The sequence below is a fragment of the Myotis yumanensis genome, unplaced genomic scaffold (assembly GCF_028538775.1).
Source record: "Myotis yumanensis isolate MYYU_CA2020_CCGP unplaced genomic scaffold, mMyoYum1.0.hap1 SCAF_15, whole genome shotgun sequence".
NCBI lineage: Eukaryota > Metazoa > Chordata > Mammalia > Chiroptera > Vespertilionidae > Myotis > Myotis yumanensis.
This window is the reverse complement of record NW_027223766.1, coordinates 7640728-7667593: the sequence shown is the minus strand read 5'-3', so window position 1 is coordinate 7667593 and position 26866 is coordinate 7640728. Positions and strand designations below refer to the sequence as shown.

Here is a 26866-nt window from a genome sequence, read left to right as displayed (position 1 = left end):
ATTAAATTGGTTCATTAGCTGGCCCACAGAATAACAGAGCAACAGAAAACAAACTTGGAAAAGTTGTATGAGGGAATCATAACTTGTACACTGACAAGCAGTCTCTATTGTAATACACTACAAGGAACTACCTAATATTTTTGAGTAAATGAGCAGCAGGCCCAAACCAGGCTTCCAAAATTTATGTCAGGACTGTGGCAAAACCAGCAGGACACAAAAGGGCTTGAAAAAAGAAGATCCCAGAAGTGGGTAGGTAACCAGCTGGAAGTCGCTGCAGTGGCTCGGGCAAGGAATGAAATGTACAGCAGTGAAAATAGAAGAGGAAACAACTAGAGCCATTCTGCAGGGACAGCCAGTGAATACTTAAGCACTGACTTGTCACTTGTGATTTGGTATTCCATGATAACCACTGAGTTAGCCAATCGCTAGGTGCCAGAGGTGAATTCATTAGGGCTAAAATACCCCGTGGCTGACCTGTTTCTCAGCGATGAGAGAGCTGACAGATGTTTGAAATCAACCCTGTGGCAGAGGAGAGCCTGTGAGAAGCCTGTCTAATTTGGAAGATGTTGGTTTTACCCCGTGGGAAGAATAAAATTAGGTGTGTGGGCAGCATAGGCCACTGTCACCACATCAAGTCCTGTTCAGTCACACGCGGCCTGAGGAAGGGGCAGCTCTGATGCACCGGGGTTTAGTTATCCAGGCTTCACGTGTCAGTTAGGCAGCAAGCGCTCCTGGCTTGAAGGATCCTTGGAACTATGCAGGGGTCATGGCCTTGACTCCTCCTACACTGTCCGGTCTTCTGTGGCCTGGTTTCTTTCCATCTCTTTGCAGATTGTAGTGTGCTTAGAGACCTTGATATGAAATTACTTTAAAAATAAAAGGCTCAATTCTGGGCCAATTTAAATCTCTGCATGCCCATATCCCATACCCTTCCAAAGCACCAAGACAAACAGCCGAGGACAACTGCTCTAAGCTGTTGCCCCTGGCCTCCATGCTCCATTTAAGTCCATTTTCTTTGCTCTTGGAAACAGGTTTTTGTGGCTTCCTAAGGTTTTGTGGCTTCCTGAAATAGAGTCTCTGCCTCAATATTTTATTTTTAAATATTTTCAGACTTACAGAAAATAGGCAAGAATGCTCCTGTACTCTTGACCTGGATTTGTGAAGGGTGAACCTTAAATTACATTTGCTTTGTCACCCTCTCCAAATACAATGCACATACATATTACTGTGGCTCCGGTTGTTTGTTACTATTATTATTCTCTTGGTGAACCATACAGAGTAAACTGCAGATATTACTGTCATTTATTTTTTAAAATTAAGACTTTACATTTTTCAGAGCAGTTTTTGGTTATAGCAAAATTGAGGGGATAGTACAAAGGTTTTCCACGTGTCCCCTGTCCCTACACATGCATAGCCTCCCCCATTATCAATATCCCCTTAACACAATGGTACATTTGTTATAATTGATGAACCGATATTAATACATCATAATCACCTACAGTCTATAGCTTACAATATGCTTCACTCTTGGTGCTGTATATTCTATAAGTTTAGAAAACTGTATAATGATACAGAGTATTTTCACTGCCCTAAATATTCTGTGTTCCTCCTACTTATCTCGAGATCCCTTCACAATCCCTGGCAACCAATGATCATTTTACTGTCTCCATAGTTTTATCTTTTTCAAAGTGCTACGTAGTTGAAATCACACAGTGTGTAGCCTTTTCAGACTAGCTTTTTTCACTTAGTAAGATACATTTAAGGTTCTTCTATCTCTTTTCATAGCTCGATAGCTTGCTTTATTTTATTTATTTATTTTTTTTGTTAATCATCACCCTAGGATATTCTTCCATTGATTTTTTTTTTTTTTTTTTTGAGAGAGTGGAAGGGAGGGGGAGAGACAGAGAAATGGAAACACTGATGTGAGAGAGACATATGGATTGGTTGCCTCCCACACAGGGCCCCAACCAGAGCCAGGGATTGAGCCTGCAACCAAGATACGTGCCCTTGACCGGAATCAAACCTGGGACCCTTCAGTCTGCAGGCTGATGCTCTAATCACTGAAGCAAACCAGCTAGGGCTAGCTTACTTTATTTTAAAATTGAGTAATATTCGCCGAAACCGGTTTGGCTCAGTGGATAGAGCGTCGGCCTGCGGACTGAAGGGTCCCGGGTTCGATTCCGGTCAAGGGCATGTACCTGGGTTGCGGGCGCGTCCCCAGTGGGAGATGTGCAGGAGGCGGCTGGTCGATGTTTCTGGCTCTCTGTCTCTCTCCCTTCCTCTCTGTAAAAAATCAATAAAATATATTTTTTAAAAAAATTGAGTAATATTCAATTTTCTAGATGTACTAGTTTTATTTATCTATTTGTCTACTGAAGGACATCTTGGTTGCTTCCAAGTTTGGGCAATTATCAATAAAGCTGCTATAAACATCCCTGTGCAGGTGTCTGTTGTGTAGACCTAAGTTTTCAACTACCTGGGTAAATACTAAGGAGCATACTTGCGGGATTGTATGGTAAGAATATATTTAGTTTTGTAGGAAACTGCCAAACTGTCCATAGTAGCTAAACCATTTTGCATTCCCACAGCAGTGGGAATTCCTGTTGCTCCACATTCTTGCCAGCATTTGGTGTTGTCAGTGTTCCTGATTCTGGCCATTGTAATAAATGGGTAGCACTATTTCATCGCTGCATTTGCTTTTCCCTAAAGATATGATATGGATGGAGTATATCTTTTCATTTTTTTTTTAACCAACTATCCCAATGGTTTCCTTTACAGCAATTCTTTTTTAAAATCCAGAATCACAACTGTGTCCAGTACCAGCTTTTTAATACATGGTTTTGATTCTTTTGCTTTTACATGTCCAGAACTATAAGACTCTCATAGCAATACCTCTCCAGGGCAATTGAACCTGGGGTGACTCAACAGTAGGAGGTACTACACAGAAGAACAAAGGGCCAGCGTCACTACCTCCCTCCCCAATGTTCTGCTCTAATGGAAGGACAAAGCTGGTGATGGATTTACCTTCCTTCAAGGGAGAACTACACCCAGGACTACGGGGTTCCCCCACGACAGGCAGAAACAGCTGAGCCCACCGTAGGTAATCTGGGTCATCTGGTTTAGTCTTATCAACAAATTCACAGCTGCTCCAGGAAGCAGTAACAAAACAGCCTCCCCAGACTGAGTGCTATAGGGGGACTGACTTATTTGACCTCAAATTGTCAATGTACATAAAGAACTTACACGGCAAGAAAGATCTCACAAAAAATGACCGTTATCTATCACAGCAGAACTTCAATGTCCGTTCACTCATTTGACAACTTTATTTAGTGACTTCTTTGTGTCAGGTCATATACCAGGCATTCAGTCTCTTTCCTTGTGGTAAACTCTTTTAACCCCAACTACAGAAATTCATTCTTGAAAACCAGTTCAATCAAAATGACAATCCCAGAAACAGTTTGCTAAGCTGATAAGGAGGAACTGACATTTGTAGTGGGAGCCTCTATTTGGTAATTTGAGAGCACTCTCTAGGTATAACTCCAACTCCACCCCATCTCTACACCAACATTGTCCTAAACATGCTTCTAAGAATGCATATGAGCCACTTGATGGGAAGGAGACTGAGGGTTTTAGATCATGATTATATTATGCCTCAATGACCTCACAGAGGCAAGTGTTTGTTTTATTTTGGGTCATCAACAATTGGGACAACTGGATATAAGGAAACCCTCTCCCAGAAAAAGAAACAGATACAGTTCACATAATCCCTATTCTAGAGACCAAACGGTTCAGTTCCTCAGTTCCCTTGTCTTTGGAGTTCAGTTTCTCACTTCCCTCCTTGGTTAATAATCTGTGCAGCCACCTATCTTAAATGGTCCGTCTGTTCCTCTGAGCTAGCTGTTTTGGGGATGGCAATTATCCCCAAGGGCCAGCAGAGAGAAACTACTTGGTACTAACAAAGTTTTATTCAGGGCTCATTACAATCAAAAGCAATGTGCGTGCTCTGTTTGCAGTATGGATTGGCTTCATAGCTTATTTCTTATGCTGCTATTTTCTATCAACTGTTGAATGGGAGGAAGTAAAAGTGGTAAAGTTAATGTAAGCTAGATGATATAAACTACAGTGGGGTCTTGACTTACGAGTGTCCTGACTAACGAGTTTCCCGACTAACGAGTTTTTTGAGATACCAGCTGTCTCTCGGCCGATTTTTTGCATTGAGCTGATAGAGTAATCTGTGTTAATGAGCTCCTTAACGAGCTCGGTCTCAGCACGAATTAAACATAAGTCAAGGCCCCACTGTATAAGGATTTTAACAGGTAAAACAACACAGCACAAAACAAAACAAAAAAAGACTTACTTTAAAAGAAATAACTGGTCAAAGATCTAAAGGTACAAAAAAATCTGTTAAAAAATTAAACAAGTCAATGCTCAGCAAAGTGGGAATAGAAGGATCATACCTCAACATAATAAAAGCCTTATATGACAAACTTACAGCCAACATACTACTCAATGGGCAAAAACTAGAACCATTTCCCCTAAGAACAGGAATAAACAGGGATGCCTGCTTTCACCACTCCTGTTAAACATAGTACTGGAAGTGCTAGACACAGAAATAAATGGCATCCAAATTGGAAAAGAAGAAGTAAAATTGTTATTATTGTTATTATTCGCAGATGACATGATACTGTACATAGAAAACCCTTAAGACTCCATCAAAAAATTATTAGACTTGATAAATGAATTCGGCAATGTAGCAGGATACAAATTTAATGCCAAGAAATCTATAGCATTTTTATAGACCCATAGTGAACTTAAAGAGAGATTAAAAAACAATCCCATTTGGATGTGGAGAGAGCAGAGTGCCTGGAAAATGGCTCCTCTGTGTATAACACATCCAACAGCAACTTGGGCTTACTCCTCACAGGTGGCGGGACACCATGACCTTCCTGGACATTACGCTATATATATATATATATATATATATATATATATATATATATTTATAGCTCATAATATATATATATCCCATTTACCATTGCACACAAAAAATTAAGATACCTAGGAATAAACTTAACTAAGGAGGTAAAAGACCTGTACTCAGAAAACTACAGGACGTTGAAAAAAGAGATAGAGGAAGACATAAACAAATGGAAGAACATACCGTGTTCATGGATTGGTAGAATTAACATAATTAAAATGCCCATTCTACCCAAAGCAATCTACTAGTATAGATTCAATGCACTCCCCATTAAAATACTAATGGAATATTTCACAGACCTAGAATGAACTCTCCAAAAATTCATGTAAAATTTAAAAAGACCCCGAATAAAGCTGCAGCAATCCTGAGAAAGAAGAACAGGGTAGGAGAAATCTCAATACCAGGTATCAAGCTGTATTACAAAGCCACTGTTCTCAAAACTGCCTGGTACTGGCACAAGAACAGACATATAGACCAATGGAATAGAGAACCCAGAAATGGACCCAAACCACTATGCTCAATTAACATTTGACAAAGGAGGCAAGAACATACAATGGAGTCAAGACAGTCTCTTCAATAAATGGTGCTGGAAAAATTGGATAGATACATGCAAAAAAATGAAACTAGACCACCAACTTACACCATACACAAAATAAACTCAAAATGGATAAAGGACTTAAACATAAGATGGGAAACCATAAAAATACTAGAGGAATCCACAGGTAGCAAAATCTCAGACATATGCCAAAGCAATTCCTTCACTGATACAGCTCCTAAGGCAATGGGAACTAAAGAGAAAATAAACAAATAGGACTATATCAAAATAAAAAGCTTCTGCACAGCAAAAGAAACCATCAACAAAACAACAAGAAAGCCCACTGCATGGGAGAACATATTTGCCAATGTTATCACCGATAAGGGTTTAATCTCCAACATTTACAGGGAACTCATACAACTTAACAAAAGGAAGATAAACAACTCAATTAAAAAATGGGCAATGGACATAAAAAGATACTTTTCTAAAGCGGACATAAGGAAGGCCAAGAGACATATGAAAACATGCTCAAAGTCACTAATCAGCCGAGAGATGCAAATCAAAACAACAATGAGGTACCATCTCACACCTGTCAGAATGGCTATCATCAACAAATCAACAAACGACAAGTTCTGGAGAGGATGCAGAGAAAAAGAAACCCTTGTGCACTGCTGGTGGGAATGCAGACTGGTGCAGCCACTGTGGAGAACAGTATGGAGTTTCCTCAAAAAACTAAAAATGGAACTCCCATTTGACCCAGTGATCCCACTTCTAGGAATATATCCCAAGAAACTAGAAACACCAATTAGAAAGGATATATGCACCCCTATGTTCATAGCAGCACAATTTACAATAGCTAAGATTTGGAAACAGCCTAAGTGCCCATCAGCAGATGAGTGGACTAAAAAACTGTGGTACACAATGGAATACTATGCTGTTATAAAAAGGAAGGAACTCCTACCATTTGCAACAGCATGGATGGAACTGGACAGCATTACGCTAAGCGAAATAAGTCAGTCAGAGAAAGGTAAATATCACATGATCTCACTCATTTGTAGATTATAATGAACAACATAAACTGATGAACAAAAACAGATCCAGAGACAGATAAGCATTGATCAGAGGCTCAAACCTCAGAGGGAAGGTAGGAGAAAGTGGGGATAAGAGAGAGAGATCAACCCAAGGACTTGTATGCATGCATATAAGCATAACCAATGGACACAGATACTAGTGGGTGAGGGAATGAATGGGAGTGAGTTGGGGGGAAAATAATAGTGTGCTAAGATTTTGCCTTTTTAGTGAGGCAGCATTAATTAATTTTAGAAATTCATATATTAATACATGTTTAATTAGGCATGCTAAAAACATAAGAATAACCACTTAAGCAATACAAAATGAAATAATTTATAAACCTACTAGAGGAAATAATATGGAACAAAAATTATCCATCTAAAAAAAGGATGAAATGTAACATCTTAAACTTATAACAACCTAGGTTAAACAGTACCAACTCGGTTTCAATACACTCGGTTTCAAACACTCAGCTCTTGTACATAAAAAACCAGTGTGATTTTTTTTCTTCTGGTTATTTTTCTTCACCCAATAGGAATGCTGAAGGGAATCTCCAGCATCACCATGCTAGCCTATGAGAGAGAATATGTCCCATGGGAAAACAACTGAAACGCAGTGATTATGCTCATAGTATTTTATTTGTCAGTGTGGCATTAATTTAATAGGATAGCACTACTGTTAAGTGAACACTACCTGTCTCTGCTACTGTCAGCCCTCTGTCCTATAAGATTGTGGACAGTGAAAACTTCCCAAGCAGTTTTATCTTTGTTGGGGTTGAAAGATAGGTAAACTATGTGCTTTTATAGCTGCAAATAAGAGCATACATATTCTTACCCTAATGTCTGATTCCTAAAAATGAGCTGATTATCTCGTTTCAAGACCTTCCTGGAAAATATGAAGACCATCTGATCACACTGCTCTTGCAAAGCCAATTTCCATTCATGACACAATCATACTAGCCCTGAACTCGAGCAGTTCACAGTGCGGGAGGAAAGAACAGAGTGTAACTGTGGTGACTTTTCTGATGGATGTGCTCTAACAGAGGCAGATGAAGGCACTAGTGTGCCACATAAGAGAGAGCAACAAGCTTGCCTGGAACTAGGCAGAAGATGGCAAGAAAGGTAAACATAGAAGGAGCAGGAGAAGTACAAATTCTGTATGTGGACCAGGGCGGTGTGCAGAGACACTCCAGGAAGAAGTGTCTTTCTCCACAAGAGGAGAAAACACAGTGTGAGCCCTCAGTGACCATCGTAAGCCATTATCATTTCGAGAACAAGACCAGCGTAAGGCCATCTCTGATTTGACTTTTGTCTTGATTGTTGTTATGTTAAAAACAACAGGAGAGCCGAACCGGTTTGGCTCAGTGGATAGAGCGTCGGCCTGCGGACTGAAGGGTCCCAGGTTTGATTCCGGTCAAGGGCATGTACCTTGGTTGCGGGCACATCCCCAGTAGGGGGCGTGCAGGAGGCAGCTGATCGATCTCTCTCATCGATGTGATGTTTCTAACTCTCTATCCCTCTCCCTTCTTCTCTATAAAAAATCAATAAAATATTTAAAAAAAAAAAAAAAACAACAGGAGAAAAAACTGAGGAAAATTTTCTTTATCCTAGCTGATGCAAACCTCCAGGAGATGAAGAACATGACTGATCCTAAGACTTTTTAAGCAAAAATAAGCCTGTATTAATTTATGAAATATAACATTTGTGTTCACATGTATCATTTAACCTGATGGGTCACAATGTGTTATTGTATCTGAAAGAATGAGGGTGGCTAAGTGGAATGTCCTTAAAGAGAGATACTGGGAGGCCAATGCAGTGACACCTTTAATACCTTCTCTCTCCATGAGCTCAGAGGCAGCACCTGGCGGCCAGCAATGCAGGGGCTGTGCTCCCGACCCATGCCTGGGAGGCCATGGCCGGAAAGAAAATTTTTAAACAGTGGAACTTTTGTTTGCCTTTCCAATCTTTACTTTTGTGATAAGGAGTACAGGTGGGCCAATAGGGAGGCTGCATTAGATATGCAGCATTCTATTCACTCAATAATGTTTAATGTTTAACCATAAATTTATTGCTTTAACTGTAATGCTCTTAACAGGGATTCAAAGCTAGATCAAAACTGGCTTCAAGTAACCACTAAATTTTGTTAGATCAAAATTTTCATTTTGAAACCAGTGATGTCTAGCTTCTCTGATGTAAATAAACCTTGCTCTCTAGACAGTGTTCTCTGGCCCTAATAAATCACACTCATTCAGGCACTTTACTTAATTTACCTTAACATGTGTGATCAGAGGAAGCAATACTGTATGTGATCCTTTGGAACCTATAATAATATGTTACATTATTTCACAATACTCTATGGAGTTTTCACCTGACTTTTACATGATTTTCATATTCAATAACTGTGTGAAGTTGAAGCCTCTGAAACACAGTTATAATTATGTTTCTATGTCACAGAGAAACAGATGTTGAAGCAATCAGTTTCATGGTGGACTATTTTATTCATTACTTATACTCAGTAACCTGTGAAAAGGCACAGCAGATCTCACCTGCCATGTTACAAATGAACAAAATGAGGCTCAACGAAATGATTAGAAATGCAGTGTTGGATCTTAAATTCTGGCCGGTGCGAGCTCAATACTCTTTCAACCAAGGTCCCTCAAATATAAGGAATCAATATTACTCTTTGGCCCTATGATTTGCAAATATTTTTTCACTTTCTATGGGTTGTCTTTTCACTCTCTTGATACTGACCTTTGTTTCAAAAATGTTTTCAGTTTTTTATGAAGTTCAACGTATTAAATTTATTTTTAATTGGCCTATGCTTTTGGTGCCACATCTAAGAAATAATTGCCAAATCAAATGTTATAAAGATTTCCCTTTATATTTTTCTCTATTTTATAGTTTTAGCTCTTAAGTTTAGGTCTTCTTCAGTGGATTGGTAATTTTTGTATATGGACTAACATTACTCTTTTGCATGTGGCTATCCAATTTCCAATCATCTATTTCACTATATGTATAAGAGTTTATTTGGGGGCTCTCTATTCTCTTCCATTGTTCTATATCTGTCCTAATGCCAGTACCATACTGTTTTGTTTTTGGGTTTTATTTTGGGGTTTTTCTTTATTTAAATCCTCACCCGAGGATATTTTTCCCATTGATCTTTAGAAAGACGGTAGAAAGCAGAGAGGAGAGGAGAGGAGAGGAGAGGAGAGAAGAGACAGAGAGAAAGAGAGAGAGAGAAACATCAATGTGAGAGAGACACATCAACTGGTTGCCTCACACATGTTCCCACAACCGGGGCTGGGGATCGAACCTGCAAATGAGGTATGTGCCCTTGACCAGGGATCGAATGCACGATCCTTCCATCCACAGGCCCATGTTCTAACCATTAAGCAAAACTGGCCAGGGCCCATACTGTTTTAATTAGTGTATAATGTTTTGAAATCAGGAAGTGTGAGTCCTCCAACTTTACTGCTCTTTTCCAAGATTGTGTTGGCTATTTGGAATTCCTTGATATTCCATATGAATTTAGGATGGGTTTTCTCCTTCTAGAAGAAATAGTGTTTAAATTTTATAGGGATTACAGTCCCTCTGTAGATTGCTTTGGGAACTATTATCATCTGAAAAATATTAAGAATTCTAATTCAGGAACATGGGAAGTCTTTTCATTTATTTGTTTTAGCAAATTTTTACTGTATTCTTGGTTAAATTTATTGCTAATTTTTTTCTTTCTGATATATTGTAAGTGAAATTGTTTCCAAATTTTTTTGTATTATTCATTACTAGTACACAGAAATACAACTGATTTTGCATATTGATTTATCTCGTGCAATTTTGTTGAATTTATTAATTTAAACTACATGTGATTTTTAGGGTTTTCTCCATATAAGATCATGTCATCTATACACAGAAGCAATTTCATTTCTCCAAACTGAATATCTTTGCTTTGTTTTACTTGCCTAACTGCCCTATTTAGAATTTTCATTATGTTGAACGTAATTGTAAAAGGCAGGCATCCTTGTCTTGTTTCTGAGCTTAAAAAAAGAACTTCCAGTTTTTCATCGAGTGTGGTATTAGGCTGTTGGCTTTTCATGAATGTCCCACATCCAGTTGAGGAGGTTCTTTTCTGTTCCTAGTTTGTTGACCGTTTTTCAACTGAGATGATCTTAGTTTTTTCCTTCATTAATCATTGATCTATTTCCAATGCTGAACCATTCCTGTATTCTGGGAATAAATTCCACTTGGACATGGTGTATAATCCTTTTTGATATGCTGCTAAGAACTTTTATATGCATATATGCATAACCCATGGACATAGACAATAGTGTGGTGAAGACCTGGGGAGGGGGTAGGAGTAGGGTGGAGGGGATCAATGGGGGAAAAAAGAGAACATCTGTAATACTTTCAATAATAAAGATAAATTTTAAAAAACATTAAAAAAAATCAGTTTGCTAATATTCTGTGGGGGATTTTTGAATCAATATTAATAAGGGATACTGGTCTCCAGTTTTTATTTTGGGGGTGGGGGTTATAATCTTTGTCTAGTTTTGGTACCAGAGTAATGCTGGCCTCATAGAATAAATTAGCAAGCATTCTTTCCTTTTCAATTTTTGGGAAGAGTTTGAGGACTGGTACTAATTCTCCTTTCTATATTTGGAAGAATTCACTGGTCATTGACTTTTCTTTGTTGAAAGACTTTTTCTTACTGAATTAATCTCCTCACTAGTTATAGGTCTCTTCAGATTTTCTATTTCTTCATGAATAAGTCTGGGAGACTGTGTGTTTCTAAGAAATTGCCCATTTTACTTAAGTTATCAAATTTCTTCCCATTCAACTGTTTATCCTATGCTTTTATAATCCTGTTTATTTCTGTAAAATCAATAATTACGTCTCCGTTTTCATTTTTGATTGTAATAATTTGAGTCTTCTCACTTTGGGGGGGGCAGCCTAAATAAGTGTTTGTCAGCTTTGTTGCTCTTTTCAAAGAGACAACGTTGAGTTTAATTGACTTTCTCTAATGTTTTTCTATATAGTACTCTCTATATTTCATTTATCTCCTCTCTAATTTTTATTATCTCTATCCTGCTGGCATTGGATTTGGTTTGCCCTTCTTTTTTTTTTCTAGTACCTTAGGGTGTAAATATAAGTTATTGATTTGCAGTCTTTCTTCTTTTTTAATGTATATGTTTGCATCTATAAATTTCCAATGCTGCACTACTTTTATATAGTAAGTTTAGGGGTGTTTTGTTTTCATTTTTATTTGTCTCATGTTATTTTCTATTTTCCCTTGTATTTCTTCTTCAACCCATTGGTTGTTTAAGAATACATTCTTAATTTCCATATTATGCATTTTCTAGTTTTCCTTTTGTTTGTAATTTCCAGTTTTATTCCATTGAGAATATAAGAGGTATTTTGTAGTAAAACTTTTTAAATTTAAGATTCTGTGTATTCGTTTCCTAGTATTACCATAACACTGATCCTTTGTTTCACTTGTTCAAATCTCCTTTGTAATCTCTTATTGAGTTTTAAATTATTGTACTTTTTAACTCCAAAATTTCTCTTTATGATTTCTCTATGTTTACTTACATTTTCATTTTTCTCATTAATTGTTCCTGATTTCCTTTCATTTTTTTATGTATATTTTCCTTTCACTCATTGTACATGTTTAAGACAGTTGATTTCATATCTTTAACAAATAATTCCAATGTCTGGGCTGCCTCTGTGATTGTTTTTATCAAATTATTATTTTTTTCCTGTGAATAGGCCATTTTTCTTCTATATATGTATATTTTATAATTTTTGCTGAGAATTGGATATTTGAGTATTGTTTTGTGTTAACTCTAGAAATTTAATTCTTCTATTCCTCAGGGATTGACTTATTTTATTAAAGGCTGAATTAATCCATTTATGACTTTTTCATGCTATTTTTTTCAAGGTGTGTGTTCCCTCTCATATGTGGTGATTGACATTTCTACTTCATTGTCTCTGTGGTCAACTGATAAAAATTTTCTTAAATGCTTGGCTCCCAAAAGTGGGAAGGTCTATAAGTATTATTTATTCAAGTCTCCTGGAAACCACTTAAGCCTGTGGGAGTTTGAAAATGTCCACTAGCCTCTGCATTAGTCCCCCCAGTGCTCAAAAGCAGCACTGAGGAATCAATACACAACCCTAATATATCACCCACCCTAGCTCCAGCTCCAGCATTCTGAACCAGGATTGTGGGGCTGGGGGATGTGGGAATATAGGTGCTATCACTTTAAAGGCTGAAATTCCCCCAAACTTACTCTTAATCAAGGTCTTCCCCACACTGCAAGTGTTCAACTAGACTCCAGAGTTCTAGAATAGTTCTAAAACAGACAGTTCCTGCCAGTGCAGGAGTGCTTTAGATGAGGTATGGACTTCTGGAACTTCTTTCTCTGCCTTCTTTAGAGATATTACTCCCCTTAGTTTTCTTGACCCCACTCTTAGATAAAAATGTTTGCTAACATTTTAAAAAATATGATTTTAATTCATTTTTAGAGAAAGAGGAAGGGAGAGGGATAGAGAGATAGAAACTTTGACGAGGGAGAAACATCATGGATCAGCTGTCTCCTCCTAGCCCCCTGCTGGGGATCGAGCCTGCAACCTAGGCATATGCCCTGACTGAGAATCGACCGGTGACCTCTTGGTTCACGGGTCGATGCTCAACCACTGAGCAACATGGGCCAGGCTGTTTGCTAATGTTTTGTTTATAGGTTCGCCTCTGTTTCTGATTCCCTCTATTGTAAATTGTAATGCACATCACAAGTTAGAGACCTTTGAGAACCCCTACAGTCCAGAAACTGATCCACATTTTACCAGGCTTTCCCGAAGTTATCTGAGCACAGGAGCTTTTGGTCTTATCCCAATGAAGACCTCATGGAAAAGTGTTCTGTGGTCACCAGCTGAAAGCCTGCTTTCCTTCTTCCTCATATAAGCATGAAAGCTTGATTTCCTTTTCTCCTCTCCTCCAATGTTTTCGTCTGTCCAGATCATCATCATGGTATATTTTGTCCTGTTCACAGTGTATTAGTTTTCTATTTATTTCCTCTCAAAACACCCTGTCATTTTGGAGAGAAAATTTGGCTTTTTGGCTGTCACAACAGAAAGATAATCCCACATAGCAAACAAAGTTCTAACTTTAGCATTGTTTTATGTCTAGCAACAAGAGCCAGAAATTTCTTCATTTCAAAGAATCCCAGGCAGCAAATAGGAAGCAGGAACAAACAGAGCTTTGGTCCGCTGGCACTACCACACATGCGTGCACTAAAAACTCAGATGGGCGAGTTTCTCTTCTGGCATCATGGTTTCTCTCATGTTTACCCAGGGCTCTAACTATTGCCAGTGTTAAGAAGATACTGTTGACTATGCCCTCAAAATATGCCTTATGTCTCCCCATTTTACTACTCAGCGTCATAACTCAAGCCAAAACTTAGAGGAGTCTTCCTTGTCTTTCCTTCACATACCCTATCAAACCCGTCAGCAAATCATGTTGCCTCTTAACTCCAAAATATATTCTGAACCCACTGTTTACTATTCGAGTTGAAATCATCATCTTCCCTTACACTTGAGCTACCCCCCAAAGCCTCTGAGATGCCTTTACTCTGGCCTCCGACACATAGTTATCCCCCACAAACTTCAAACTGTGAATCGGATCACATGTCTTCTTCCCTAGGCAGTAGGGAGTGTTTAATACCAACTCTTCTAACATTGTGCACAGGTTCTCCATCCTCACCTGCTGCTGCTCCTGGTGCAGAATTTCCACTCCGTCCATATATCCCAGCATACACCCTTCATCAGGCCCTTCTGGCTTCTTGGTCTCTGCTCATTCAGTCTCCTCTATTTCAAATGCCTTTACAGTCCCTTCATGGTTCTTTTCAACTTAGCCTTCAAAGCTTTAGAGAATCTCCACCTCTAGGAGGCTAACCCTGACACTCTGTGTACCATGCTTTTCTATTTTAGAAAAATGTCTTGCAGATCATTTCGCAAGAGTACATTAGTATGTAAATATTGCTACATTATTTTCATTGACTTCTAATGCAGAGATACCATTATTAGTGAATCAGCCCCTTGGGAGGTACAAATAGGTTACTTCAGATATTAATGCAGTGGATACATCATTTTCTATATTTGTGAGGAAGAGCTATAAGATAAATTTCTATAAATACTTGAATTTTAGCACACACTGTAATGTGGCACCAGTTTACATTCCCACTAACAGTGCATTAAGTCCCTGTTTGCTTCCTTTACCAACCCTCTGTATTGATATTGAGCAAACTGAAAACTAAAAAATGGTATTTATCATCTTAATCCTACCAGACCTGAGGCCCTGAACCTAACTGTCCCCTATACCTGGGCTCCTGAGCATTAAAGAGAAAAAAACCAACATGACATAGAAAAATGTTAGTTACATGCAAACAAGTGGTTAGAGTAAGAAGGAACTTGGAGACATTGTAGAAAATAGGTCTACTTTTCATCTACCTTTCATCTAGCGCCAATATTCCACCTTTGTGTGGAAATTACCGAAAAATCAGTACAGTGGTCTGGTAGGGTTAATTTGCAATTCTTTTACTATCATATGGATGTAGGTATCTTTCCCTGTGTTTAGAACCATTTGTATTTTATTTTCTAAAAAATACTTGTTGGGGACTATTGACTTTTCTTCTCTTGGACTATTGATCTTAGATAATCTAGAGGAATTATGATGCTATAGGGATCTACATAATAATTCTAGAAGTTCAACTTGACCTGCTTATTTAAAGAAAAGATATAACCTCCCCCACCCCCCACACACACATACACACACAACAGTGCCTGATAGGGGGGAGCTTCCCAATCCCCTGATTGCCCTGCGGCTCTGTGTTTGACAGGGTGTAGCGCACCAAATCCCTGATGGGCCCTGCTCTGTGCGTGACAGGGGGCAGCTCCTCAACCCCCTGATCGGCCCTGCTCTGTGCATGACAGGGGGCAATGCCCCAACCCCCTGATCGGCCCTGCTCTGTGCATGACAGGGGGCAACGCCCCAACCCCCTGATCGGCCCTGCTCTGTGCATGACGGGGTGGTGCCGCAACCTCCCCATCGACCCTGCCTTGAGTGTGACAGGGGGTGGTGCCCCAACCCCCCAATCGGCCCTACCCTGAGCGTGACTGAGGGTGGCATCGCAACCTCCCGATCCGCCCTGCTCTGTGCATGACGGGGCGGCGCCTCAACTCCCCAGTCGGCCCTGCTCTGAGCCTGACCAGGGGTTGCACTTAGGGATTGGGCCTGCCCTCTGCCACCTGGGAGCAGGCCTAAGCCAGCAGGTTGTTATCTCCCGAGGAGTCCCAGACTGCGAGAGGGCACAGGTCGGGCTGCCCCCCACCCAGTGCACAAATTTTTGTGCACCGGGCCTCTAGTATTTATATAAATATTAAACTAATCATAAACAGCTGTTGTATGTTCATAAAGAAGATGAAACTAGGACACACTGCAAAATCAAATACTGCCAATATTACTGGATTTAACCATAAATTTCCAGTAAGGGCTTCCAATAACTTTAAAGAGCTGAATAAAGCAGCTGAAAGAACAGAAGGAATTATAGTAACAAGATCCTGAATGGGAGGAGCACTGTTAGGACAAGGAGAAAACTGCTCATTCATTCCACATCAAAATTCTGTTGAGTGTCCTCAGGCCCTAAGAAGTAAAGGAGACATTAAAAATCTAGCAGCAGGAGACACACAATAAGCAAATGAGGAAACAAAAAGTGATAAACTGTAATATATGTGATTGTGAAAAAAAAAGGAGAATAAAGGTGAAGAAGAGGGTAGTTTCCAACATTAGCTATGTGACTCAGGGCCTCTTTAGAAGGTAACAGCTGAGTAAATGTCTAGAAGTTATAACAGCAACCCATGCAGGCAGGTGGAGGTGGTAGGACAAAGCACCCCAGCACAAGGAGCAGCAAAAACCCGGGCCCCGAAGTAAGAGTAGAGAATGGCATGGAATTTGAGGACCAGGGTGGAGTCCACGGTGACCAAAATGGAACTGGGGAAGCTGAGAGGAACATATGAGATTCCAGAGGTCAGGAGGGGCTTTGACTCTGCATGAGGTGGAGCATGGAGCCAAAAACCAGTATGATGGCTTACATATTCATAGCTTTGCTCCTCTAGTCATCTTGAGCAGAAACAGGCGGAGGGTAAGGAAAGAGGCAGAGGGAAAATTTAAGGGACTGTTGCAATAATCCCCCCCAAAAGTGATTACCTGAAAAGATCATGGCCTAAAAGTAAAAAGAAATGCTGGACTTTGTATGGATTTGGAAGCGGAGCTGTGAGGAGGTTCCCATGGATAGGAAGAGATGAAATCACCAGGTGGTGAGGTGAGTAGAACAGAGGTCTAGGACGGAGCCTGGCAGCAGTTCAGTACTGAGAAGCCAGGGAAGGTGTGAGGAGGAGCACAGGGGAAACAGGGAAGCAAACCAGGAGCAAGCACTGCACAAGGAAACACGGCTCTCTCACAAATGCGCACTGGAGAAGCAACGTGCACAACGCGGAGTGAGAGGTGGGGGGTGCGGGCCAAAGCCTGAATGAAATGGGCTCAGGAAAGGATGGACGGGACAATTTGGACACAGTGGTTCAACAACTCCCCAAGGCATGTTGTTATAAGTAAAGAAGAAGACTATACCAAGAGGAAGAGGACATATGGTCAAGAAAAAATTTTTAAATAATTTTTAAATGATAGAAAAATGATGCATGACTGTAGGATGATGGGGAATTTCAGAGAAGAGAATTAATAGTGCTGTATTTCTTGAGTAAGCTACACAGAATGACAGTTGGTCAGTACAGCATTAACCACAATATTCTAGTTATGCCAACAGAAGAACAGATGAATTAATTGCATAAACTAATATAATAGAAAACTGTATAGCAATGAAAATGAACATATAGCAACATGCAACAAAACTGATGAATCTCACAAGCATAATATTAAGAGAAAGTAGTCCAATGAAAGAGAATACACACTGTATGACTACCATATGATTCTATCAATATAAAGTTCTCAAACATTCAAAGGACTCTACTGCATCAGAAGTCAGAATCATGGTCACCTGGAGGAGCAGAGGGAGGGAGGAAATGGAAGGGGATAGGGTGGTCGCAGGTACAAACTGCAGTCTACTTCTTGATTGGATAGGAATTACTATTCCCTCTGTGATTATTCATTGAAATGTATATTTATGCTCTGTGTAAGGTCCTGCATATATCTTATAATGTTCAATAAAAATTAAACTAAAGCAAGTTATCCTGATATCTTCAGCCTTAATGAAAGAATTTAACTAGAGCCGCATGATCACTTGCTACAGACACAGTAAAAAGACAAAAGAAACTTTAAAAATTGCTGATAAAGTTAATAGTTTTTTAAATGAGGCTGCTGAATCTCTCCCTCAAAATGGCAATATTTTCTTCTTCTTGTGGTAAAAATTAATATTCCATGCAGAAGAGAGCAAAAATGGTATCCTAAAAATAATTTTTCTAACCCATGGGTGACCATCTATGCTCTTTAGATTAAACCCTACGAACAAGCCACCAGAGACAAATCAGTGCTTCTGTTCCATAAAATCCTGGCTCCTTCCCCTGGCACGTCTCTATAATAAAGCGACAAAAATGTTCCTGGCAACATTTCTGAGACAAATGCCTTAGGGACAAACTCACAGTTGGTGGCTCCTGGAGTCAGGTCCCAGCACTCACCAGGGAGGGTAGATGTGGATGATGTCTTGGGGCTGCCCCCTGAGATGGTGTGCAGTCTCCTTGGTGAAGAGAACCTTCAGGCCAGGCCCAGAGGCTTCACCTTGAGAAGAGCCGCCAGCCTGCAGTCCCACTAACTGCTCGCACATGGCGACGTGGATGGTGCATTCTTCATGCAGCTCTAGGATTTTCACAGTTAATACACCAGATCTGCGACCTGGAAGGGAAAGAAAAAACAGAAGGAAAAAGAAAGTCTGAAAGACATGGCTCAAGTATGAATAAAGGGACATGAACAAAAGAATCATGCTCGGATAGTTTCCTTCCCCTGGAAAAAAATGGTCAGTACACTTTGCAGAATAAAAACAGACTCTAACATGCTCCTCTGTTTTTAAAGTCCAAAACAGTCTACATATTGCATTTAAGAAATACAAAGTACAGATGTCTATCATAAAGAAACAGTCTTGTGTGTATGGAAAACAGAGACTCACTATTTCACCTATCAAAGGAAGTATGGGCACCTAATTGACCCTTCTTTCTTATATACTCCCTCTATCTCATTACCTGCTTTGATTCTTCTACTTTCAAATGATGCAGTATGACTGGTTGGCTGCAACTGTTCTAATGATCATAAAGGTTAAAAGTGGCAAATGCATGTGGACTGCTAGGTGTTAGGGGTCTGGATTTAATGGGGGTAAAATTCTATTTGGATTCAAGTACTAGGTGTATTATCCAGCTAGACACATTATATAGCATTTCAACACCTCAGTTTTCTCATGTGTAAAATGGGAATCATGCCAATAGCCTCAATTAATATATTTAAAAATTAAATGAGATAAATGAAGTTGACAGTCCTATAACTCAGAAATCCTAGATATATATTCTGAAACTCTTGTCACATGCACTAGGAGACCTAAACAAGGAAGCACATCTCAGAGGTGTTTGTAAGAGCAGAAAACTGGACTCAGCACTTACCAACAGGAGGATGGGTAAACTGTTGTGTGTTCATACAACAGAAACTATACAGAAATTAATGTAAGTGAGCCAGAGCTACATGTATCAGCATAGAGAGATATAAAAAAGAAGATGGGGTACACAAGATTGTAGAGTATGACATGATGTTATTTTTTTAAAACACAGAAACCCATACAAGGTGGGGCAATAGTAGGTTTACAGTTGGGAATACATGAAACACAGATTTTATTCTTGTATTATTATTTATTAATCTTTGTACTGTTTTCCATACAAATAACTGTAACTTACTTTTGCCCTACCCTGTATAGTTATGAATACATATATAATAAAAGTGCATAAATATGGACTAGTAGGATACATAGAAAACTCATGATAACAATTCATTCTAAACAGAGAGAAAGAGGAATGTGATTAGGAAAGGAAACTCCCAACTTATCTGTCATACTGTTTCTGTTATAAAATATGCAAATCAAAAATAAGAAAATATTAAAACGTGTTATGAATTCTTAGTGGTAAATACACTTACGCTTTTCTATTACTCTGTTTTCTAATTTAAAGAAATGAATTAGAGATCCAAAATGGCAACGGAAGAGGTGAAAGCTACACTTGCCTCCTCCCCAGGACCAAACAGGAATTCCAACTAAATGACAGAACACTCATTCTGAATAACCAACTGAAGACTAGCTGAGCAAAAGTCTTATAACAAAGGGTTTACAGAAGAAGCCCCATCGAGACTGTTCCAAACAAGTTGCTGGGGGCCCGTCACAGGCAGTATCTTACATTGGCCTCCACCACAGTCCCACCCAGGCAGCTGAGAACCAACACACCCAGTGGCAAGATTCAGATATCAGAGCAGGATCCAATAAGCTTCACAAGCAGCATATTCAAAGGGAGATCTCAGCAGCAACAAACCCTACTGAGGTGAACTCCACTTTGTGGGGTCAACACCTGCATAGCAGTTCACATGCAGTGGTCAGGGTGCAGCCTCACAGTCAGTCAACCTGAGGGTCGATACCACGCACGATTACCCAATAGCACTCAAGACTCAATTAGAACAGGGGGCCCCACATAACCCACACAGGGGACATTTCTGGAGCACCCAGCTCAAGCGATCAAGGAGACTGAAAAACGGAACCCTACTAAGTAAGGAAATCCCACAAAGACTTGGAGTTATAGCAGATCCATCAAATACATAGAAATAAACACAAAGAGGCAGCCAAAATGGGGAGAAAAGTGAAACAAGCTACAAATGAAAGAATAAGAGAAATATCCAGAAAGAGTTAAATGAAATGAAGCCAAGGAATTTATCAGACATATCGTTCAAAGTAATGATTACAAGGATGCTTAACTCAGCAGCAAGAAAAAAGACAAAGAAACCCTAAAAAAGGAGAGTCAGAAATAAATAATACATATCTAAAATGAAGAACACACTGGAAGGAATAAACACTTGGTAGAATAAAGCAGAGGATCAAATCAATGATATGGAAGACAAGGGATAAAAAAACACACAACTAAACATAGCAAAAAATAATTTTTTTTAATGATGATAGTTTAAGAGAACTTTGGCACAACATGAAGTGTAAAAACATCTGCACCATAGGGATACCAGAAAAAGGAGAGCAAGGGACCAAAAACCTATTTGAGAAAATAATGACAGAAAACTTGCCTAATCTAGTGACGAAAAAAAGACACAGAAGTCCAGGAATCACAGAGAATCCCAAACACAATGGAACCAAACAGGCCCACAACAAGACACATCATAATTAAAATGGAAAATATTAAAGACAGTTACCTACAAGGCAGCTCTCTTAAGTCTGTCAGTTGATTTCTTAACAGAAATATCTCAGGCCAGATAGGGTTGGCATGAAATATTTAAAGTGATGAAAAGGAAGAACCTACAACCAAAACCACTTTACCAAGCAAGACTATCATTTAAAAGTGAAGGAGAAATAAAGAGCTTCCCAGAAAAGAAAAGATAAAGGAGTTTGTTACCACCAAACCATTACAAGAAATGTTAAAGGACTGCTTTAAGAAGTAGAAGAAGCCCTAGCTGCTTTTGCTCAGTGGTTAGAGCATAAGGCCCACGAACTAAAGGGTCATGGGTTCAATTTCGGTCATGGGGACATACTTCGGTTGCAGGCTCAATCCCGGTTCCAGGTTGGGGAGTGGGAGCGGGTCATCCCCCGAGGGGTCCCAGATTGGAGAGGGTGCAGGCCGGGTTGAGGGACCACCCTCTCCCATGAACAAATTTCATGCACCGGGCCTCTAGTCTTAAGATAAAGAAGGAAATGGAAGGGGGGAAGAATATGAACCCGCACAATGTTACACTGACTGGGAGGAGAGTGGGGCTAAAAACAAGTATTAAAGAAAGGCCATGACTAGGTGCTGAATATTGAATGTGCTCTCCCACAACAGGTGTTTCTTTAAGGAAAAGCAGCTCCTCTTCAATTGGTGACTAGGAAAAGAAGTCAGGACAGCATGAGGTCACTTTGGTACATACACCATTTATCCTGACAAGGCAGCCAGAGCCGTGGTGGAAAATTAGGGTCTTCAGCAGCAAAGGGAAAAAGCCCTAGGTTTGTGCACTGCATTAGCCACAGGAGCATTTTTGGACATATCTTAAGAATTTTTAAAACTTGTATCTGTACTCAGGCCTCATCCTCAGCAGTGTGCACCAGGCTCGCCGCCTCACCAATCAACCACTGGCAGCAGCTGCTGTCCAGAGCTTCAGGGCTACGTGCTATCCTGCTCAAGACCAAGTGCTGCAGCTGAGCACATGCTCTTGGTATGTGCGGCTACACTCCTGGCTGTGGCAGCCTCCAGCGATGCTCAGCTGCCTGCCTAAGCAGCACAAATTCTCACTTCAGGTTCTATTTATTGCTTTTTGCGGCTCTGATGAAAAAGTGATACAGGTTTTCAGTGGTCTTCCCCAACCCTACAATTCCCATAGACCCTGCCAGATTTTATTAGAGGCAAGATACTGCAGAAACACATAAGTAGTGTTACAGAAGAAAAACCTATATTATTAAGATGAATCATAGTGCTACTGACTAGAGTTTTTTTTGAAGATTTTTATTATAAATCCTGACAATAGTGCAATAACTATAAATTCTGTTCAAGGTCTGTAGCACCAAATAACTTGTAGAATAAACGCACTTGATGATACTGAGCAACACTGAACTGCAGCATGCCTGGCGACTAAACAGGTTTCAAAACGAAAGATGAGCAGTATCACACCTCACCAGAGGGCTCGGAACAGCACTAGGCTCTCCACCAAGCACTCCAAAGTCTCTCCTGCAGCTCCTCAGACCCAGCCTTAAGGAGGAAGCAGTGGCCTGCCTTCCCTAAGAAAATAATGTCCCCTTTGCGGGAGGAAAAAGCATGAGGCAACCGAGGACAAATCACACATTTAAGGCAAGCTTTCAATCTGAGCACAAGATACTGGCTTTACAATTAGACTGTTTGCAATTAGATTCAGGCCATTTGTGTGCCAGTGGGACAGCATTTTCCATAAACGCTGTATGACAGCCAAAATGTCACCTCTCTAGGAAGTGTTTCCTGAACCAGCCAGAAGCAACTATTCTTCCTCAAATACCTTATAATTTTAAAGAAATTTACTTTTCAATTAGTGTATATTCGATATTATTTTGTACTAGAGGCCCGATGCATGAAAATTCGTGCAAGAGTAGGCCTTCCTTCCCCCCAGCTGTAGGCACTGGCTTCCCTCCGCCACCCGGGACCTGGGCGGCTTCCCTCCGACCCTGGGTTCATCCAGAAGAATGCCTGGTCTAATTAGCATATTACCCTTTTGTTATTATAGACTAGAGGCCAAATGCACGAAATTCGTGCAAGGGTAGGCCATTGAGGCCCCAGCTGCCTCAATCCTCGTGGCCCTGGCTGCTTTGACCCTCATGACCCCAGCTGCCTCGCGGCCCTGCCGCCCCACCCCCCGCCCACTGGTCATTCCGGAAGGTCGTTCTGGAAGGTCATTCTGCCGTCTGGTCTAATTAGCATATTAGCTCTTTATTATATAGAATTACTTACAGGTATAGAGCACAGTGGTTAAAAAATCATATACTTTACAAAGTAGTCCCCCCAATATTTCAGATACCCTACCTGGGTACATAGTTAATATTACTGACTACAGTCCTTTGCTGTACTTTACATTCCCAGGGTCATTTTGTGACTACCAATTTGTAGTTCTTAACCCCTTCACAGTTTGTTCACTCAGTCCCCCACTTCCCCTCTGACAACCAACAGTCATTTTTTAATGGAGGAAGTTAACTATCCTCAAGAACAGTGCAAACATCAAGAGAGACAACACAGAAAGCCCATAGCGCAGGGCCTGAGCCATGTGCAATAATGGCAGCCACTGTCATCAGGTCATTGTCATTATTATTAACTTTTCAAGGCATTTTCAAATCTATTATTGTACTTGATTCACAATACCCTATGCAGCAGGGTGTTTGACAGGTAGGGAAACTGATAAACTTAGTTGTTCCAAGACCTTTTTAAGGTCCGAGAGCATTATTGGCAGGTCTAATCCTACAAATTGAGTATCATTATTAGTCAAGAATCAAAATGCCTCTTAAGTAAATGCCAGTTAAAGATTGGAAACTGTGAATGATGCTTTCCCCCTAATTTATTATGCAAACAGATAGGAGTTGTTTAAAATGCAAAGAAAGCACATTAGCTGAGAAGTGAACTCCAGGGAGGCTCTTGTTGTGGAGGACATGATGAGGGTTTCAACACTGAAAAAGAAAAGAACAGCCTGTCATAGTACTAAACACTAAAGAGACAGGGCCACAAAGATCAAACGGAGAGCATACATGTTAATTTATAACAACAAAAACTTTCAATGATTAAGAATCAGATAAAGAAAATATACCACATGATCTAGTAATTTCTATCCAAGCATAGGCCTAGCAGATAAAAAAAGTTTAGTTAAAAATAAGAAATATTTAACTTATTGCTGAATTAATGTATAAGTGAATGATTTATTATTACCAGCTAACTGCTCTTAAAATGTCTTTGGTTTTAAAGGACTAAGCAGCCACAAAAGAATTGAGTAAATGATGTAAGAACAAAATATATTTGTGACTAGTGGGTTAAATAACTTATTTTAAATACATAGGTAGTTAAGGTCCAATCATATATATGTCAACTGAAATCCTCCTAAGTGGGTTATGTTGATGAATTAAAACATAGTGTGAGGACAAATTTCATGAATACTTATACAAAAAATACAATACAAGAAATGAATGAAAGCTGTACGGGAAAGTACCAAGTGAAGCAAATTAGTATGTGGGGCGAGATATAGAGGAGAGAAACTTCATAATATACTATTGCGCTAACGTTAAGTTGGTCCATTTAATTATCCAAATGTTAACCACATAGCAATTTGGGATTTTCCCCTCTATATTATTACAATGTCTCTCTTTATCTTCATAGATATCCCAAAAAGCTCATCCATTGTCTTACTTTAAAATATATGTCCTACTGGTACTGTTTTCTCTCATTAAGGCCAAACCATCAAGTGCTCACCATTCCTTTTTTCCTCAGTCCTCACCCATCACGTACATGGAGGCACAGAGGCAAAGACACATAAACACAGATGGGGAGAAGGGAGGCAAGACATCACAGCAAAGGTCAGGGACAGGCATCAGAGGATTTTAAAGTTCACTTGCTTCCCATGCAAATAGAACCTCTGTCCTTAATACTTGTTGTGCTCATTCCAAATTAACATGGTATAATCACTGCACATTGTACTCTTTTGAAAAAGGTGTTTTTTTTTTTTTTTTTGTTTTTTTTTTATTTTCCTCTTAAAGTATTACAAAGGGTATTACATAAGTATCCTTTCCCCCCCCCCCCCCCCGCCCTTGACAAACCACTACCCTCCCTTACCCCCCAGTGTCTTATGTCCATTAGTTATGCTTATATGCATGCATACAAGTCCTTCGGTTGATCTCTTACTCCCCTCCCTCCTGCCCCCCAACTCTCTCTGGCCTTCCCACTGCAGTTTGACAATCAGTTTGAGGCAGCTCTGCCTCTGTATCTATTATTGTTCAAAAGTTTGTAATGGTCTTTATTATCCATGAATGAGTGAGATCATGTGGTATTTTTCCTTCATTGACTGGCTTGTTTCACTTAGCATAATGCTCTCCAGTTCCATCCATGATGTTGCAAATGGTAGGAGTTCCTTCTTTTTAACAGCAGCATAGTATTCCATCGTGTAGATGTACCACAGTTTTCTAATCCATTCATCTACTGATGGGCACTTAGGCTGTTTCCAGATCTTAGCTATGGTGAATTGTGCTGCTATGAACATCTGGGTGCATATATCCTTTCTGATAGGTGTTTCTGGTTTCTTGGGATATATTCCTAGTAGTGGGATCACAGGGTCAAATGGGAGTTCCATTTCCAATTTTTTGAGGAACCTCCATACTGCCTTCCATAGTGGCTGCACCAGTCTGCATTCCCACCAGCAGTGCACAAGTGTTCCTTTTTCTCCACATCCTCTCCAGCACTTGTCGTTTGTTGATTTGTTGATGATGGCCATTCTGACAGGTGTGAGATGGTACCTCATTGTTGTTTTGATTTGCATCTCTCGGATGATTAGTGACTTTGAGCATGTTTTCATATGTCTCTTGGCTTTCTGAATGTCCTCTTTTGAAAGGTGTCTATTTAGATCCTTTGCCCATTTTTTGATTGGATTGTTTATCTTCTTTTTGTTAAGTTGTATGAGTTCCCTATAAATTTTGGAGATTAAGCCCTTATCAGATATGACGTTGGCAAATATGTTTTCCCACGAGGTGGGTTTTCTTGTTGTTTTGTTGATGGTTTCTTTTGCTGTGCAGAAGCTTTTTATTTTGATGTAGTCCCATTTGTTCAGTTTCTCTTTAGTTTCAACTGCCCTAGGAGCTGTATCAGTGAAGAAATTGTTTTGGCATATGTCTGAGATTTTGTTGCCTTTGTATTCTTCTAGAATTTTTATGGTTTCCTGTCATACATTTAAGTCCTTTATCCATTTTGAGTTTATTCTTGTGTATGGTGTAAGTTGGTGGTCTAGTTTCATTTTCTTGCATATGTCTGTCCAATTTTCCCAACACCATTTATTGAAGAGACTATCTTGGCTCCATTGTATGTTCATGCCTCCTTTGTCAAAAATTAATTGAGCATATTGGTTCGGGCTAATTTCTGGACTCTCTATTCTATTCCACTGATCTATATGTCTGTTCTTGTGCCAGTACCAGGCAGTTTTGAGAACAGTGGCTTTGTAATACAGCTTGATATCTGGCATTGAGATCCCACCTACTTTGTTCTTTCTCAGGATCGTTGCAGCTATTCGGGGTCTTTTTTTATTCCAGATGAATTTTTGGAGAGTTCGTTCTAGATCTTTGAAGAAGGCCATTGGTATTTTAATGGGAAGTGCGTTGAATGTATAGATTGCTTTGGGTAGTATGGACATTTTAATGATGTTGATTCTACCAATCCAAGAACATGGTATGTTCTTCCATCTGTTTATGTCTTCCTCTATCTCTTTTTTCAACGTCCTGTAGTTTTCTGAGTAGAGGTCTT

The 26866-nt window shown here is 39.7% G+C and overlaps 1 protein-coding gene and 1 non-coding gene across 4 annotated transcripts in view; one reads left to right on the top strand and one right to left on the bottom strand.

The window, feature by feature from the left end:
• Positions 1-26866, bottom strand: part of SPIDR (scaffold protein involved in DNA repair) — a 289161-nt gene that overhangs the window by 156229 nt on the left and 106066 nt on the right. For all 3 annotated transcript variants that reach the window (XM_070391894.1, XM_070391895.1, XM_070391896.1), the window contains one exon: positions 18320-18533. In XM_070391894.1, coding sequence (XP_070247995.1) covers positions 18320-18533 — 214 coding nt within the window. The remainder of the gene's footprint in view (positions 1-18319; positions 18534-26866) is intronic.
• Positions 4841-4966, top strand: LOC138993570 (small nucleolar RNA SNORA11). Its single transcript, XR_011468294.1, has one exon. It is a non-coding gene; the product is annotated as a small nucleolar RNA SNORA11 (small nucleolar RNA).